Below are 20,165 nucleotides of genomic sequence, written 5' to 3'. Positions count from 1 at the left end.
ATCGAGAGCCCATGTCATATAATTTTTTCCTGTAATGTCGAGCGTAACAAATTCGAGCTTTGTCAAGTTTGACATGGTGGTACTATAAAAATAACAATGAATTTTATTAGTTAAGTTCTATTAATATGACGATAAAACGTAACGGATAAATTACAAGTACAAGCATTCTTAAAAATAAAAAAAAAAATGCGAGGCAGATATTCTCCGATAAATACAAGACTACTGAGTATAACCACCAAAATAATTATACAAAATAACCTTGGAAGAGCCATCTTCTTTTTCTTCGAAAATTTTGATGAAGAAAATTTTTAGGAAGGAAGAATAAGTTTGGAGTGATTGGATGTATTTGTGAAGTCATATTTATAAGGGTAAAAACTAGCCGTTTATGACCGTTTATGATCGTTACAAATTCTTAAAAAATAAATGTATGTATATGTAAATTTTATGGTAATAATATGATGTATATAATGTTAATCATGTTTAAATAATTATGTATATCATATAATCACATCACATTATTATAATGAGGTGTCATAGACTCCTTTTATATAATAACATGATATTATTCAAATATATATACAATCAATAAATAGTAACACAATAAAATTATATTAGCAGTATAATAATATAATCACATCACGTTATTATAATGAGGTGTCATAGACTCCTTTTATATAATTTCATGATATTATATATTAAATATATACAAAATTAAAATAAATAAACAGTAAAGTAAATAATCTTACTTTTGAATATTGTTACATTTTTCTTGTGTTTTGGAGCTTGAAAAAATATGGAGAACCGAATCTTCGAGTATCGTGCTGATAACGTGTTAAAAGTAAAAATTTACGGTAAAAAATAAAAATCTCAAACTCTCAAAATTTACCAAACTACACATTTTATAAATTTTTTTTTTTACTCAATTGTGATTTTTTTCACACATTGAGAAACCTATTTATAGAATTTCTTTGGAAATAATCCAAAAAATAAATTCATCATTAGTCATTACATACATCATCACACACTAATTTTCAATATTTACAACTCATATTTTCAACATTCAAATATATCAACTCTTATTTTTCAACATTCAAATATATCTCATCGCTCTTATTTTGAAATAAAAGTTTAATTTTGATACCGCAGTATAAAAGTCTCTAGATTAATCAAATACCCCATTTTGAAGGAGAGACGCTACAGAGTGGTTGTCAGACTTCAATATAAAGAAATTAACTTCTTTGTTTTCTCCTTAACCATTCAAAGTTTGACTTTTGTATATTAAATTTAATTTCAATATTTTGATTTAATTGACGACACGACTCGAATGATTAAACAATTATTGATGTTATATTAACTATTTTCTGTCATAACATCATAATTTTTTTTATATACATAATAAAAAAATCAAAGTAAAATGTATCAGACTTTTCTTTTAAATATTCAGTGAACCAAAAAAAAAATTGTATAAAAAATATTTTCTCTCGATATCAAAGCAAGTTTCTTGTTTTGAGCAGAGTAGCCATTTGACAAATTCTTTGCTCTCTCATTTTCAATTCTATTACAACGGCCTTGTCCAAGCACGCGGTCATGTAAGGAAAACTTATGGGGAGTAGAATCAACTTTCTTTAAATTATTGCAATATTGCTTTAATAAATTAATGGCAAAAACTTCGCTGAGACGGTCTCACGGGTCATATTTTGTGAGACAGATCTCTTATTTGGGTCATCTATGAAAAAATTATTACTTTTTATTGTGAATATCGGTAGAGTTGACCTATCTCACAGATAAAGATTCGTGAGACCGTCTCACAAGAGACCTACTCTAAATTAATAACTGGAAACTCTATTAATGAAATATAATTTTGACATTCTAAATCTTTATATTTTGTTTCAACTTTCTAAATTTGTTTGATTGGTGTTTGTTGGAATGATTGTTTTTTTTTTTCTTGTTTAATCTTTTTTTTTTGTTGAGAGATAAATATAAATTATAAAAACTCAATTTCGATAATATAACAGACAAAAATAATAACCAGGAAAATATAGAAATAGTGATCATGAAAATATAGATGACAAAAAAAAACATTAATTTTTCTTGTAATATATATAATAAATCTGAATTAAATTATTTTAATCGATTAATATATATTCATAAGTGAAATAAATTATAATTCAACAAATTAATATTAAAATTGATTTGTCTTCTCTCGAATCACTTGTCCGTGGGAACTTGGGAATTAGATTGGGTATCGAAACGTAAAACCCAAGCCATATAAACACTAGTGAATAAGTATCTAGTGAGACCGATCTCACGAATCTTTATCTGTGAGATAGGTCAACCCTACCGATATTCACAATAAAAAGTAATAACCTTAGCATAAAAAGTAGTATTTTTTCAGTGAGGACCCAAATAAGAGATCCGTCTCATAAAATACGATCCGTAAGATTGTTTTTTCACAGCAGATTTTTGTCAAATTTTATTCTCTCAATGATATTTAACAGAGTTGGCAACCCTATTTGTCCTTTTTTATTCTTCGTACCGATGGACTTTTATATATTTATTTATTATTATATTTTAATGATTATAAATACCATTTCCATTTTCGGATGCTCAAGTGTTCAAACATGAGTTGCATTCTTGTTTCCCTTCTTTTAGTCTTGTCTCTAATTCTATTTTCAGACAAATCTTCTGCTGAAGTGTAGGCCACAGAAAAAATTAGAAATAAAAACTCATATTTATTTATTTGATTCTGCAAACATTAATGATTTAAGTTTTCTTGATTGCAGTGGTATAATCACGGGCGAGACATAACAAACAGAAGGAACGCCATCGATGAAGTTATAATCAATCCAATCACAGTGAAGGGATTATTGAAACTAAGATGGCTATTCAATGCAGGATTCGACATAACCGCGACACCGGCCGTAGCGAACGGAGTGGTATATTTTCCATCATGGAATGGAAATCTTTATGCAGTGAATGCTTTTAGTGGAGCATTGACTTGGCAAAAAAATTTAGGCCAGCTAACCGGCATACTTCCCTCGCGGCAATATGTGAATGTAACGGTGTCACGCGCCACCCCAATTGTGGCTGATGATCTCTTGATTGTCGCGATCTATGGACCGGCTTATGTGGTTGCAGTGAAACGAGCCACTGGGCAGCTTGTGTGGTCTACTCGGTTAGATCCAGGTCCCTTGAGCCAAATCACTCAGGGTGGAACTGTTTATCGGGGGTAGGTGCTTCTGCTTGTGATCTTGTATTTCACTTTCTTTTTTATTAAGTATAATGGGAAAGGATTCAACACAATCAATAATTTGTTTTTTTTTTTTTTTTGGCTTTTTTCTATTTTTAAAATAAATATTTTATCTTTTGTCAACTTTTCTTGTATAATTTTTTACCTTGTTCAGCACTTTTTCAACTTTTTTTTATTTTTTACATTTTTTTTTTGAAAATTGAATTATTTCTTATATCACTAAAAAAAATAATTTCTTATATTTAAAAGTTAAAATTTTAATTTTTGTCAGTGATTAATTAGATTTTGAATTTAATGTTTTAATTATATTTACGATTGAATTTCATATTTTAATTTACTAATATTATTATTAATATAAACATTTAAAATTTTTAAATTTATTTTAAATTTTATCTTGTCAATTTTTCTTATTACGGTTCAGCCTTATAATTTTTTTATAAAATTAATTGAAATATTTCTTATATATCTAAAAAAATAAAAATTTCTTTCTTGTATTTAAAATTTTATTTTTGGTTACCAATATGTGATTAATTGGAATTTGATGAAAAATAAATTTTAACTTTTAAATGCCAGAAATAAATTGTTTTATATCCCTAAAAAAGAAAAAATATATTTCTGGTATTTAAAAAATTAATTGTATTAAAAGTTAAAATTTTATTTTGGTAATATATGATTAATCACATGTTTGTAATAAAAATTAAATTTGAACTTTTAATTGCAAGAAATGTTTTTAAATTTTTTTTTTTGGGATATAAGAAATAAGCCAATTTTCAAAAAATAATAATAACAAAAAGGTCTGAACGGGTCGTAAAAAATGATAAGTGAAAAATTGACAAGATAAAAAAAAATGAGAAAATAGTTTGGTTTTTTTTAATAGAATATAAAAGAAAGCCAAATTTTTTTTAAAAAAAAATTAATTGTGCAATTCATTTGAAAGATAAAACAGGGTCTAGCTGATTTTCGAGTTGACCAATGATAGATAGATAGGAATGGCAAGACATAAACGAGTTAGGCTTCGTTAGCTAGTTCTACTTTTAAAAGCTATTCTTAATAGTCATGCCGCTCGGGCTCTCGGTGATAGAGGGCTCTTAGGAATAGATGATATAAGATCTTAGAGATCCCCACAGTTGAGGATCCTTTCCCAAATATAATGCATTTTACCTATAAAAAAAAATAGATATATCTAAACTTTACCGAAAAGTAACGTAAAATTTCTTATATTCCTTCAATTTTTTGCAAATATCTCATGTCTACAACTTTTTTACTGTCTTACGATTTTTGAGCCTTTAATAGTTAACGATTATTCAACAATAGTAAAACAGAGATACTTTCTACTAATGAGCAATTATGACAGAAATTCGGGTAACAATTTTGTGTGATTCCAGCGGCTTGTACGTGGGAGTATCATCTTTGGAAGAAATATTGCCAGCCGGACAGTGTTGCACTTTCCGTGGAAGCCTGGCAAAACTGGATGTTAAAACAGGAAAAATTTTGTGGCAGACCTACACACTTCCCGATAACGGGGGCAAGCTAGGTGGATATTCTGGTGCAGCTATCTGGGGCAGTAGCCCTTCCATCGACGTAAAAAGAGGCCTCGTCTTTGCGGGAACAGGCAATCTTTACATTGCTCCACCTGCCGTGCAACAGTGTCAGGCTCGGCTGAATAATCAAACAACGCCTCCAACAGGCCCTAATCCATGCTTCGGACCCGATATTCACTTCAATTCCATCTTGGCGTTTGACATTTATTCAGGGAGGATTGTTTGGGCTAAGCAACTTGGGGGTTATGATGTTTTCTATTTCGCGTGTCTGGTACCTAATAATCCTGATTGCCCCACAGGCCCGAACCTGGATGCTGATTTCGGAGAGGCTCCAATGCTACTGACTATATTATCGAATGGACAGTTTCGTGATATTGTCGTGGCAGTGCAGAAAAGTGGATTTGCGTGGGCTTTGGATCGAAAGACTGGAGATATAGTTTGGTCCACGGTAAGTTTCTTGTTTTGAATAGCTGTGGTCAGGGAATATACAGCGCGCTCAAGTATGTTTCTATTTTTACTTGTATACTACAGAAAGCAGGTCCTGGATCTCTGGAAGGAGGAGGGGTGTGGGGTGCTGCCACGGATGGAAAACGGGTTTATACAAATATCGTAAATAGTGATAGACTCCCCTTTACGCTCAAGCCATCCACTCAGACCACCACAGCCGGTGGGTGGGTGGCAATGGACGCCAACACAGGGAAGATTCTGTGGACCACCGCTGATCCGAGCAACGACACTGCACACGGGCCAGTGACTATAGTGAATGGAGTTCTGTTTGCAGGGTCGGTCGCACCTACCGGACCTGTATATGCCATGGATGCTGCAACCGGTGCGGTCATATGGTCGTATAAGACTGGGGCTACCGTGTTTGGAGGAGCATCCGCCAGCTACGGCTGCATTTATATTGGACATGGATATTCAGTTGGCCAGGCAAAGTTCCATCCAAGTTGGAATAGTGGGAAATATCTTTTTGCCTTCTGTTTTCGATAGTTCCTGGAAAAATAACGCATACTTGTTTGAAAGAATAATTTTACCCTGTCAATTAAGATATATATAATAAGAAGGAAAGACATAAACGAAGAAACAGGTTGTTCTACCCGGAAATTACATATTAAAATGTTGCTTTCTTGAATATCATGTCAGATATAGCATTCTAGACAAGAAAAAAGATAGATAAAACCCATTATTATATTACTTTAAATATCAGTTGACCACCAGAGTTCCCCCAAACACTTCAGTGGGAAGCATGAAAGCTTTTCAATGAAGTGTTTCGAGGAAACTCGAGAGGAAACCCGATTCTTACTTAACTCTTTCTTATGTCATATTTCACCAGGTTATGTATCTATTTATAGACAAGTTGAGTCTATGTTTGGAGAAAAGAAAGAAAACTAATTCATGTTTCCAGCCGGTAGGGAAGAGTACTACTGCATGCGCATGTTGTTGTAGAAGACATATATGCTTCAGAGGACCACTTTTCCTCATAGTGAAATAAGGTTAAATACACGCGAGTGCTTGAACCTAGCCATGAATTCAGGTTAAATAGTAAAAGGGAATATTTTTTAGAGCAAGTGACCACAAAATCTCCATCTTTCCGTCCATCACTTTTGGCATCACAATTTCTAGTAGAATTCTATTTTGATTTGTCAGGAAAAAGCATGCAACGGATTCAGTTGATATAAAGGACACTGGTGATTTGATTTAATCCCTTTTAATTCGAAGTCTTAAGATATATAGAGCTTCATAATGTAACAAAAGGATGATATTAACCTGTGACAGAAATAAACATAAAAAGATGGAATTTTCATGTCATGAAAAGATTCCAACTTTTGATATATCAAATGCTTTTTCTTCACTTGACCCAACATCGCGGCTAGGATCAGAAACTAAAGCTTTAATCGTCATGTTTTCCACCCCTTGGAAATCCGGAAGGCTCAGACTACAACAAATATTCCAAGTTTATGTGGATCATACCAGCACATTCTATATAAACCGTGAAGGATGAACTAATTCAACCATATATCCAAGAAACAGAACCAGTCGTCGGGTTTCCCCTAGAGTTCCCTCTATCGCTTCATTGAATGTTCTCTTCAAGAAACATGCCCACTGAAGTGTTTGGGGGAACTCCTGGTGTGATCTGATCCAATACAGAGTTTTAAAACCACAGCAGACGGAAAGATGAATCGTGAATATACAGCAAACGGGTCGTTTCAAGGGCCACGTAACAGGTGTATACATGCCTTTTATAAATGAATTTAAATATTGATTCTTGAAAGATAAAAAGACATTTATTGCTAAGCGTTGTTCTGTCTGAAATTACTAGTGCTAGGATTTTAATTACACTCTCAAAGTGAACCAGATAAATTGAAGTTTTAGGCAATGCGGCCGCGAGTATATATTTTTCAACCTTCAAATGCTCTATTTCCCATCAGTATATATTTCCTTAATTTTCGTCACAACTATCATTGTTTGTATTGAGTTGAAAGTTTGAAGGATATATAGGCAGTGGGTTCCTCATTGGATATCTTAGGGAAATTGCAAGTTAGCCGGTTTTGAATTTAAATAGCATGTCATTTCTCAATTTTTGATTTTCATTCCGTATTATATTTTTTTTTTTGTTTCTAGTCTTTTTTTTTTTTTTTTGAAAACCATTAAATTCATCGAATATTTTTTAATTTTTCATGTTAAGCTTCTCGTCCGTGGCATATCTACACTGACTTTGTTTGAAAAAAAAATTCAAAAACAATAAATCTCATAGTACAATATAAATCAAATTACTCTATTTCATAAATAACTTTTTTTACAACAAAATTCCCAATCACTAAAGAAAAACGATAGAGTGAAAAACTGATGTTGTAATCACTGTTGTTAAAAATCCGGCTAACAACAGATAAAAACCATTGTCTTATGTAATAAAAACAACGATTTTGTAACGCGTAAAAAACGTTGTGGTATGTGAGCTACGACAATGTTTTTGCAACAAATAAAAAAACGTTATTTTTTTCAGTTTACAACAATGTATTAACAACGGACAAAAAACATTGTTTTTGGTTTACGACAACATTTACGAAACGGATAAAAACCGTTGTTGTAAGTAAAAGACAATATTTTAAGAATAGGTAAAAACCGATGTCTTTGTCTTTGTTTACAAATTAGTTCTGCATCATTTTATAATTGTTGTCGTTAATTTTTCCACATCCATGAAAAAACATTATCTTTTGCGAAAATTGAATTTACAATGAACTATTTAATTAATCATTTTATAAAGACACAAATTCAAAATTCTTGAAAATACAATTAATATAAACTAAAAGGCATACAATTTATCCTTAAACAATTCAACCTGAAAGTAAAACTAAAATCATTCCCATATACACTTACCATAATCCACAATATTTTGATCCAGAATAAGTCTAAATAACTAAAAATTCTACTTATAACTAGATGTGCATATTTTTCCAACCTTTCTTTCTTCGTCGATCGAATCTGCCAAGTGCATGTGTATCATTCCCAATCTATCTTGCTTTGTAAAACAAAAAATATAGTTATATATTTTTCAAATATTTAGCTGAGCTCAACAAAAAAAAAAAACGCAGAATAACATTACATCAAAGCTAAAATAAAGCCCATTGATTCATATAGAAAAAAATCGCATGCAGAACCGGTCACGCTCGTTAATTAACACAAGTAAGAAATAATAACAAAAAAATCAAAAAATTTAATTAACAACTTCATTGTTCATTAATTAACATGCAAGATAACATATGACACAAGAACACAACATTAATATAAAAGTTGGTGCATGGAGATAGGAACAATTCTCAACCGGGCCACAACTCCCCGGGGAAAAAGCTCACCAACTCCGACACCAAACATGCAGTGTTTTGTAGGTTTATTTCATTAGTAGTTTCTCTCAAGTAGATAATACCAGTCAATCACACAACTCCATAGTCAATAAAGATACTCTTTTTTCCCCAAGAAAGAGGCTTTTTGCAAATTTCTAAATCAAGCTCACTTCAGAAAACCTGCAAAGAAGGAAACTGGAAAACTGAAATTAAGTTAATATTCTACTATATATGTAGATATATAGATACATATATTGGTTCAAATAAAAGCACCCAACAACAAAAAGGAAGGTAAATTAACTCAAAAGCTATGTAACAATGAAAAAGCTCAATGCAACAAATCTGGAGAATTTCAGCATGCATTTATGGATTAGGGAAAAGATACAGCAACACCATTAACATCCTAGCCAGCTCCATTTTAATTTCGAACGCTTACAATATACTATATTCAAGGATATAACTTTATTACATTAATTTATATAGAATATAAAAAAAGATTGACTTCTACAATACTCGAGAATACTTCTCCTCTGTGTATTGACTTCATGATTCCTTCTCCTCTGTGTAATACTCGAGAATAACAGATTCATTTAATGCATCATCCTGCAGAAAATAAGATTAATACAACTCCAGGAGTGAAAGATTTTAACATTACCAGTGCCTTTAAAGTCGGTTTCAGATGCACTTGAGCAGAAGACTACAGAAAACAACAGCCTCTAATACTTTCAAATCAACAAGTTCTCACATCACTGAAACTATATACTTTCAATCTTGATGGTGTGAAACAAGAATGCTTCAAACACTGTTTCCTATCATATAATTGGAATTTCGGACTTCAAAGTACAATTTTCAATATGCTTTTCAAAGATTTATAACCAGCGTCTTCGCTATCTACCCATGCTTTGCAATCACTCCAGAATATCAACATCAAAATACACTTTAACCCCTCAAATCCCACCTCAAAGATATTATTTTCATGCCCTTTTTAAGTTTTATAAATAAATTTCTATTCTCTATAGCGTTATGTGGTGCAGAGGACACCCAGAAATGGAACAATTAAAATCCAAGTAGCCAAAATACTCAAATGGACGGCAGTATGAAACTCAAAATTTTGAAATCAATTCAACAAAAAAGTTCCCAATGTGTATATTATAAGTACATATACTATATGGTTACAAAATCTTGGTTTGGGAGCTTTAATTTTTCCCCAAGGTTGCAGATCGAAAAACCGAAAGTATAAATAAAACCCAAAAAATTAGACTGAAGTCATCCGTGTGGAAGGAAGAGAACTTCATACCCGAACACGAAAAAATCGAGGATCGCATCCCCGTTTCGGTTTTTCCCGGTGGGGAGAGTTGTCATCCCTAACCCTTTTTATATCAGAATTACATTTGCTAAGGTTCGAAGCTACTAATAGAAAATTTGAATTCGTTTTCACTATATTTATATTTTAAGATTTTTCTTATTATTATTTGAAAAGTAAAATCATGTACACCACTAATGAATTATATATATATTGGACATTAAAAAGTTACTAAATTTGAATAAAATATAATTACTTAAGTATAATAATATTTTTCAATTCAATTGATTATTATTAGAAGGTCGTCAATAAGTTAGATTTATACCGTGCCTAATTTTTTCAACTTTTTCCTCTTTTTTTGTTAATTAAAAACAATAAAATTTAACATTACAAAATGGTGATGCATGAGATAATAAATAATAATGAGATATTAATAACAATGGATGCCCCGTCCTGTTTTCTATGATATTTTTAGAGCTGGATTTTTTAACTCGTGTTCGCTAGGGAATTTTTTTTATCTTCTTGTTGTTTTATTATTTTATAATTTATACCTGTAGTGATAATCTTGGGGACATTCTGCAAAATATATTAGGATGGAGTTTTGTTTCATGGCTTGTTTATAGTGACTTTTGAGAACTTTTCTGAAATTGAAAGTTCCCACCACATGAATGCGCAAAATCGTATTCTTGTTTTATGTCTGGAGTCTGCGTCTACTGATACTTTACCTTTTGGGAAATCAACAAACATTGGCTTAGTTCAATCATACCTCTGAAATTCGAGGAACCCTCGACTTGTCTTTATAGAGGAGAAAAGCGTCGTCTTTGTATTTGGAAGAGAGATATATGGGTGAGAAAGATATTTTATTAGATTAAAAATCTATCAAAATTTCTAGGGTGAGTAGAAGATAATTTTTGAGTTTCTATAGTTGTACCTAGAGTTTTAAGGTTTGTACATAAAGAATTATATTAGAATCATTGTAAATCTATGAAAATATTGGATACATATAAATTTTTATATATTTCTTAAAAGTAAGTTTGAATACCACTAGAATTTTTAAGACTCCAAAAAAAATCTAATTTGGATACCATTAAATTTTTATAGAGTTTATAAAAGTCTATGTTCAGTACCTCTAGACTTTTAAACTCTACAAAAGTCAATAAAAGTAATTAAATTTTCAAGATTGAATACACACCCCTTAAAAACCGTTATCTTTGATAAGAAAAAAAGATAAGAAAAAAATACGCAAAGACAATTATTTTCATTGAAATCGTTGTTTAAAAAAGACAACAATTTCTTGTAAAAACGTTGTCTTTGGAGTGTAGTTGAATGTAAATTTTCTTGTAGTGAATAACGAAATAGAATTACGGAAGCATTACCACCTAATTAAAAACTGGAATAACATAACTAGTTTAAGTTCTTAAATTGGCATTGTTGTTGAAAGTGCGTTCAACGACAACGGTTTAATGCGACGGTTTTTGAAATCATAAATCGTTGCTAAAATTAGCGACGATTTTTGACGAAGTTGTCATTAATTGTCAAAAACCGTCGCTTTAAGTTATACAGTCGCTAAAATTAGCGATATTTTAGCGACGGTTTTTGACTAAGCCGTCGCTAATTTTTGACTAAACTGTCGCTAATTAGACCGTTGTCGTTGAACGCACTAAACTGCCGCTAATTAGCGATGGTTTTTGACTAAACTGCCGCTCACCAAAGACCGCCGCTAATTTTTTAAGTAAAATAAAAAAATTACTTTTATAATTTAATAAATCTAACAAAAAAACTTACAATCTTTATAAGCTAATAATATTCATGATCTTAACTAACACTTAGAAATTTACTAAGAATTGAAACTGAAAAAACTTACCCTAAATCGAAACTAAAATCGTACAATAGATAAAAATTTATCGTGGATGTGGAAGGTGTGGAGGAAAATAGACCGAAAATGCGAGTATTTAGAGACAATTTGCGGCGGTCATTGGTGAGCGACGATTGTTTATTCATAGCGACGGTTAAGCAAAAACTGTCGATATTAGCGACGGTTGTTTATTAAATTGTCGCTATTAGAGACGGTTAAGCAAAAACCGTCGCTATTGAAGACGGTTTTTGTTTAAATCGTCGCTATTTTAAAATTGCGACGTTTTTAATAAAACCGTCGTAAATTTTAAAATAGCGACGGTTTTTGTTTAAATCATCACTACTTTAAAAATTGCGACAGATTAATAAAATCGTCGCAGTTTTAAATTAGAGACGGTTTTTTTAAACCGTCGATATTTTAACAACGGTTCACTAAAATCATTGTTGTTTCTCTAAAAACATGCTAATCCACAATGATTCACTAATACCGTTGTCGTTTCTCAAAAAAAAAAAAACACGCTAATCCACAACGGTTTTTAAAATTTTTGTCGTTTCTCCAAAAAACACACTAATCCACAACGGTTTTAAAAAAAACCGTTGTGGTTAGTCCAAAAAACACGCTAATCCACAACGATTTTTGTTAAAACCATTGTTAAAAGTAAAAACACAACGGTTTTCTAATAAAACCGTTGTCTTTTGAGTGTTTGTTAAGGCATATTTTCTTGTAATGAATGGGTGAATGTTTGGAGAAACACTCAGAAAATGAGGACCAATCGAGCACATATAACAAATGCATAGATATTTTTTAAATTATGTGCATATATTGACAAAAACATAGCATAACATATCATAAACGTGAAGCACTGAAATTCAAGGTTAGAATCTCACCGTATAAGGGAGTCCTACGATGTTACAATACCATTGTATAATAATCATATCTTATCATAGTTCTGAAATCTTTTTTCATATCAAGTCGATCATAACAGTACTTGAAACACATTATTTTTAAACATGGCATGAATGAAGGAATCATGCAGGAACGAAATTTTTTGAAAACAGAATCGTAGGACGAAGATCTCATACGTGAATATATTTATTTTGAAACATAATCTCACTTACCTTATTTCTTTAGCTTAATAACGTGAAGGGCAAGGGTATTACTCCAAAATCTTCTTCCTTTTGCTCCAAAATCTTCTTCCTTTTGAGAGTGTTTCTATAGCGCTTCGCCTCGTATCCTCCTCTAGCATTGCTCTAGAGTATATTTTTTTGTGTGGCTTTGTCTGATGGTCTATCTATAGGTGTCGAGAAGGATGTCGAGATAAACTTGATAACTTTAAAATCTCGAATTTTAAAGGAATCTAAGCTGAAGATTTGATTCCTGATAAGTTGCCTATGACTATCCCAAGATCACCTATCTTGATAATCTAGGGTATTTATCTCGAAGATTCATTGTCACTTGATATCTTTATCTCCAAAATCCTTTATCTTGATATATCAATATTGTTTTATCTTGCCAAAATTCAAAAGAAATCTTGATCCTCAAATCAGGATTTTTCAAAATTAAAGTTAGTCACTTGTCGAAAATTCTAGTATAAATTTTCGAGTTTTCACATGTCACTCATACTCTTCTGTATAGCAAAAATTAAGCCAAAATTACAAATATTAAAATTCATTTACGAAAAAATGATGTGGAAAAATAAAGCGCAACGACACTTGGTATTTCAAAATGGGTAGAAAAAACTTGTCGTTTTCTTTTATTTGCTCATATGATATTACTATGTGTAACATAAACTTTATTTTTGTCATATAAGCTATATAGAAGATTATTAAGCTATATAAAAGATTATCATGACCAAATAAGCAATATTTGATGTGTTTACCACTTTCAAGAAAAATGGCCCAAACAAAAAAAATCAAGCTACTCATAAAAACCAAACTTTAACTGTATACATGATTAAATTCCAAAATATGTATCTTACAATATCAAAATTGTAATTTCCAAAAGTCCCCTACCAAAAGTTAGTACAAATTAAGTTGTAGCAGGACATAAGAGAGTCAGTTAATCACATTTCTGTTGCTGTTCGCCGGTCTCACATACATCAAATACATCATTTACACAACCAAGCACCTAACATTACTAAAAAACATTGTGAAACATGAGAATAATTTGATCTTAGAACCATGATTAAATGCACAAAATAACAATTTTCTTGTCCTTATTCATGATCCCAATCTTGAAGATAAAGGAAAAGATGCCAATTTATTTCTGCTGTGGATTCAGTGATTCGAGATATTTGCTCAAGTAACTAGTGGCACACGCAGTAACACCATTTCTTGACGATGGCTGTGAAAAACTCAGACCAAAATTCTCACCCAATCTCAGGTTCTGTCCTGAATTTGATTCTTGAACATTATTGACACCACCTCCATTTCCAAGAAGCGATGCGACTGCAGTAGCTAATGCTGTTTGGAACTTGGGATCACGAGCCATAGCCTTAGCCGCGGCACCGATTCCATCAACGCTCAAAACGTCTTCTTGGATATTCTTGTTATAAACACTAGGCTGAGAATAAGACGATGCATGGATTTCGGTATGAAACAAGGTCTTATAAATGCCTAAAGAGCCAGAATCCGAATGGGGTACTGATGAAAAGTTGAGACAAGTTGAAGAAGATCCTGGCGTGGAAGAAAACAAGCTTGAAGAATGACTGTATTTGTTGTATGGAATCGAGGTGTGACTTTGTGGGGTGAGGTCTAGGATAACAGTAGGGTGTGATTGGGAAGTGGCGATGGATGCTCTTGGGAAAGTGTAGGGTGATGTGAGGGTATTATTTGATGAAGAAAAGTTAAACGCGTTGAAATTGGAGGCGGTGGCAGAGGAGGTGGAGAAGACTCCTATGCTTGGCGGAGATGACGTGGAGGAGCCACAGTTCAGCATGGTGGCGGCTGAGGTGGTGGCAGATGCCATGGTGGTGGCAGATGGCGGAAGAGGGTGGTTGTGTGTTCCTTCATAGGTAGTGATTAGAATGGCCATGTTATCTGCACATCTTTGCACCTGGAAATGGGCAGTATAATGGTAATGTAGCAAATTAAATTTATAAAACCGATTTTAATTTAAATAATACAACAATTTTCCAAAGTAACATTTAACTGAAACTAGATTACACTATCTAAAGATTATCTATAATTACTCAAGATATATATGTATCTAATTAAATTATAAACTCAGATCCTTAATTCCCTCTATGAAAGTCAAAACAAATTGTTTTGCACAGAGTACATAAATATTGCTATCAATATTCCTCTATGTGACCTGTGCATGTAATAGAACAAATTAGGGTTTCTTCTATGATTATAACTAATTTCACTATTATGTTGCCAGATACATGAAATAACAACTCACTTTATTGATAAGTGTTTGAAGAATTCACATACCTGTTTTCTTACAGGGCATGATGGCGAGGCTGTGCAGCGATAGTAAGCTCGAGGGCATGGGTTTCCTTTCGCTACCTTCTGTCCATATTTTCGCCATTGACATCCATCATTCATCTGAACAAATAGAAATTCAATCTTTTCAGGATTAAACGCAGCTACCCTTTTGACTCGAATATCATAAAATCAACAAAGATCAACAATCCGAAGCACATGAATCGATAACTAACCGTTTGAGTGTCACACACAGCTCTCACAGAAACCCTAGTCTTCTTGATCACATGATTAGGCTCCAAGATTTCATCACTTGTAGCACTTCTTGCACTTTTCAAACTTTTAATAGATCCTTTAGCCTCGATTTCTTCTTCCTGTGATTCATCTAAGCTGTTATTCTCCGAGCTCAGATTCTTTGTTGCATCACCAGAATCACATAAATGGAATCTGTGGTCCAATCCCAGTTCAAGTCCATCAGATTTAACAAGCTCCTTCAGGTGCTTGTTATCTTGATTAATTTTCTTCTCTTGTTTCTTGCCATCTTCACCTGAAATACTCCCCAGGCTTAGACGACAAACGAGCTCGGACTTTTCTTCTGATTCATCAGGCCTGGGAAATGAACCTTTAAATATAATGGGATGATCATCTTGTGTGAATATGCCATCAAAACTCATTTTCAAAGATTGGTAATTTTTCATCATCTGCGACAAAGTCAACTTCAGTTTCTTATTTTCTTCTGCAACTTCATCCATCTTCGCTTTAGCCGATTTCAGATGATCCTCCTGCAACATCACCAAATTACATTAAACATATGTCAACCTTCAAATCAGTAAAAATATTTCTTATATTGAATATTTTCAAAAAAATAACAATTACCTCCTGAATTCCTTCTGTGAATGTTTCTTGAACAGCCTGCCCCGAAAAGATTACCGTATCTTCTTCCTTAACAATCATTTTTCAGACTATATGACGACGTAAACTTAGCTTCTGTTCTTGTTCTGCTTTGGTGTTGATTTTGCATGTTATGTATGAAAAATGCATGCCATTTTATAATATACAAGTCCAGATTTTTTACTTTAATAACCCATTAAATAAATGGATAAAGTTTTTGTGAAAAGTCAGACCCGAAAGCTTACCTTCGCATGTTACGTACACACAAAAAACGAAAATGTCAACTTTCAAGAGTGTCAACTCTTTTAATGTTTGTTTTTTTATTAGATTACAATGGCCAACTCTTCTATATATATTTACAATAAATAACTAATTGTCGAGTTGAAATATATAATATTATTATATTTCATAATTAATGAAGTTTTCGTAGACCGACTCATCAAAATCCCACCATAAAATTAAATAAATCATCTCAATTTGCATATAAAAAAATTTAACTTCCTATCATTCTAAGTCGTTAATTTTTGCTTGTATCAGTCAGCGATTTAAATTACGCCTTCTCTTCGTCGAGATTTCAAATCGATAATTGCATTTCATAGTTAATTTTACATTTCAAAAACGGAAAATTTCAACTCAAAAATTTAAATCGAGACGGAAGAAAGTCCATATGTCGAGCTTGACAATTAAGCTTGTAGTGTTTTACGTACAAATTCAACAGGTCATAGTTGACGATTCGTACACAAAAAATGGCTCAATCAATTTGTACTACAAGAACCGGCGTTTGGCCAGGAACATTTATTTGACTATTGAAGTCATGTAAATTTATATTGTCCGAAAATATTAATTAAATGGAGTTTACATGCATGCTGGACAAGAATTCAATGTTCAAAAACTTGAAGCGCCAATTAATAAATAAATAATCTGCAATAAACACTATTTTTGTGTCCACGTACAAAAGAACCGCTCAAATCAACTGTAATGTAGGACCGATGCTTATCGCTTTACCAAAAGCTATAGCTGGTGGTAACGGTGCAACTCAAATCTTTTAAACCACACATCAGCTCAAGCACCACCGTTCGATCGCTCCACCAAGCAGGGACAATTATTGCACTCCTTGCAGTCAATAAGAATCGAACCTGTGACCTTGACTCTGATACCAATTGTAGGACCGAGTGCTTACCGCTTTACCAAAAGCTATAGCTGGTGGTAATGGTGCAACTCAAATATTTTAAACCGCACAGCAGCTCAAGCACCACCGTTCGATCGCTCCACCAAGCAGGGACAATTATTGCACCCAACATGTAACGATCATACGTCTATAATACATTGTATGTCTCATGATAGATCTCATTCTTCTACCCTTTCCTGGAAGTCAATGATTATTCAAAGCTATTACCTTGACACCAAAGAATACTTCCATCCAACGCTTTAGTTCTATTCTAGTTGATCTTGATTCGACATTAGAAATATTGATTTTTCCCCAATACTAGTCGCATTTTTTCTGCAGTGTGCCTTATTTAACGTGAGAGTTGTCAAAAAGGAGTTGTTGCACCGTATCAGAACGTGGTACTTATAAGATCATGAATCCATTTCACCTCGCATTGGTCATTTTCGTTTTAAAATATAATAGTTTGTTCATGGATCAAATAATTCACACTTAAAAAAGAAGGAAAAAAATAAAATAATTCACAACCATTCAAGTAATTATGTCCTAATTTCCTAAGACTTAAGATGAGAAGTGACGTTCAAATCCAACCAAAAGTTTGAAATATAATTAATAATAGGGGATCTTTCTAATGCTTTGGATCAACCATAATTTATTCATCTATATTACATATTAGAGTAGGTCTCTTGTGAGACGGTCTCACGAATCTTTATTTGTGAGACGTGTCAACCCTACCGATATTCACAATAAAAAGTAATACTCCTAACATAAAAATTAATACTTTTTTCATGGATGACACAAATAGAGACATGTCTCACAAAATACGACCCGTAAGACCGTCTCACACAAGTTTTTGTCTACATATTAAGATTAATAAGCCATATTTATGTAGTGATTAATTGCTTAGGCCATGCATGATCATCAATTATACTGACTTCTGATTGAAAGACCATATCCAACAACTAAACAGAGTAATAATTTCATTTGAAAAGAACAAAATTTAAGTTTTTCTCTTAATATATATGCAATATCTACTCATCTCTAATATTATTGGAGCATAAATCAACTTTTTTACATTAATTCAAAATCTGTCTATTAGTTCAAATAGGAAAAAATCGTCTCGTGTTATGTCAGCATTTTAATAAAAAGATTAAAAAGTGCGAAAGAAACCAAATTATTACATCAAATTATATTTGTGACTAATTAGACAAACAAAATCCAATTTAGACCAACTTATTCTACAAAAATTACATTTACTTTCTCGTTTTCAAATTTCTATATATCCATTTTACAAATAATTTTTTTCTTGTCCTAGATTTTTCTATGCTTCAACACATGACGCAAGTCCAAGATTTAATACAAAGAAAGAGAACACATGAATGAAGCCTTTGGTTCGATGCCCTTTTTTATTGGGACTATGTAATATAAAAATTGAAGGTAAATTGTCTTTACAAAGCGTCAAGTACTGGACAAAAAATTTTTCCTGAATCTAATCATTTCAACCAACGTGGTTGGACTTTGGAAACTTTATTTTTTAATAATTAATAATGCTTTTTTAATGATGTCTTTTAATGGCATTGCAATAAAAGTTGTCACGTCCCGAGAGCGGCGTTAGTCGATATCGACGTTGTTCAACAATAACATAATCGCCAAACAACAAGCCTCGTAGTTCAGTATAAACCAAAACCAGTCCGTTTCATAATTAACTCAAAATAATCTTGTCTTACAGCAATAAATTCAAAAATGAAATAAAATATGCGGAAGCGTTGTACAACTTGAATCAAAACTTAGGAAGAACATAAGCGAGAAATCTTCATATCCCGAAACTTCATCACCAACCAAAGCATGTCTTATTCATCATCGTCTACTTGTTCTTCGTTCTTATCTAGGGAGAGATGTAAGGGGTGAGTGTTTTGGGAAACACTCAGCAAGTGGGGGTCGATCGATTACCACAAGTACATATAAATATAATTTTAAACCCATATTGCAAACTGATTTTCAAAACGTAGTATATCTTATCACATCAGAATCAGAATCGAAATGTGAAACAGAGATTATCAGACAATTCAGAACAGAACAAATCAGAACAAACGAAAACATTGTTATTCATCTCTTTTTTCCATGGTCAAATTGTCTCCCATATGTTAGTCCTCTAAGGGATGAGGCCAAAACACAGTTTTATACCCACTGATAGGGCCAGAACACAGTTTTATACCCACTGATGGGGGCCATAGTAGAATTTACAATCGTCGTTCCATATCCCACTCGAATCATAACAGTGCAACACAGAATCAGATGTATCAAGCAGCACTTATCGGAATTTTTGAATGAATTCAGCGGAATCCAAGAACATCGGAAATAGAAGGAACATGTCGTTCATCGATCGAGATTTTATGAAATATATAATAGCATTTTCGAAAATTTTGTGACACACATACAAGCATGTCATGAAATACTTATACAAAGTTTAAGTTACAAAGAAATACATAGCAAAATCACACTTACACTTGGTTCAAATGTACGATTCGAACATTAACCGATACTTGTGTAAAACTTGGGTCGAACACGGGCAGCACCTCGGTAACGATTTGGGCATCACATTGACAGCAATACAATGGCCAATGTAGCCTCTTCTCTTTGCTTGAAGTAGTCGAGACTTATGAGCGATTTGGGAGGATTTTTGGTGTAATTTTACACTAAACCAGAGCATCTATATAGAGGCCTCCAAGGATAAGGTGAAGGTTCACTCCATTCAATGTCATTTATCTCACCTTAAATGTCATTATTCATGGTCATTAACCTCCTCTTAATAACACCTATTCATTACCATTAACCTCATATTTAAAACACCTATTCATGGTCATTAACCTTCTATTAATTATCATTATTTTGC

The 20,165-nt window shown here is 32.5% G+C and overlaps 2 protein-coding genes and 1 long non-coding RNA gene across 4 annotated transcripts; 1 reads left to right on the top strand and 2 right to left on the bottom strand.

Moving 5' to 3' along the window:
* The first annotated feature begins 2,585 nt into the window (after positions 1-2,585).
* Positions 2,586-5,887, top strand: LOC142524502 (uncharacterized). The gene is made up of 4 exons (XM_075628520.1): positions 2,586-2,693; positions 2,784-3,229; positions 4,636-5,239; positions 5,323-5,887. The coding sequence occupies exons 1-4, from the start codon at positions 2,604-2,606 to the stop codon at positions 5,779-5,781; spliced, it is 1,599 nt and encodes a 532-aa protein (XP_075484635.1). The 5' UTR covers positions 2,586-2,603; the 3' UTR covers positions 5,782-5,887.
* A 2,828-nt stretch (positions 5,888-8,715) lies between these two features.
* LOC142524689 (uncharacterized) lies at positions 8,716-10,023 on the bottom strand. The gene is made up of 2 exons (XR_012814944.1): positions 9,468-10,023; positions 8,716-9,373 (listed from the first exon to the last, which is right to left on the bottom strand). It is a non-coding gene; the product is annotated as an uncharacterized LOC142524689 (long non-coding RNA).
* Positions 10,024-13,860: 3,837 nt separating this feature from the next.
* On the bottom strand, positions 13,861-16,227 carry LOC142524753 (WRKY transcription factor 72A-like). Of its 2 annotated transcripts, none has more exons than XM_075628843.1 (4): positions 16,087-16,227; positions 15,453-15,995; positions 15,226-15,339; positions 13,861-14,845 (listed from the first exon to the last, which is right to left on the bottom strand). In XM_075628843.1, exons 1-4 carry the CDS (start codon positions 16,168-16,170, stop codon positions 14,051-14,053), a joined length of 1,536 nt encoding a protein of 511 aa, XP_075484958.1. In that variant the 5' UTR covers positions 16,171-16,227; the 3' UTR covers positions 13,861-14,050. The 2 variants fall into 2 exon arrangements, with proteins under 2 accessions (XP_075484958.1, XP_075484959.1); XM_075628844.1 differs by having other exon boundaries at positions 15,453-15,998; positions 16,093-16,227.
* Positions 16,228-20,165: the final 3,938 nt, after the last annotated feature.

The sequence above is a fragment of the Primulina tabacum genome, chromosome 14, assembly GCF_025594145.1.
Source record: "Primulina tabacum isolate GXHZ01 chromosome 14, ASM2559414v2, whole genome shotgun sequence".
Lineage (NCBI taxonomy): Eukaryota > Viridiplantae > Streptophyta > Magnoliopsida > Lamiales > Gesneriaceae > Primulina > Primulina tabacum.
This window is presented reverse-complemented; position numbering and strand designations above follow the sequence as displayed.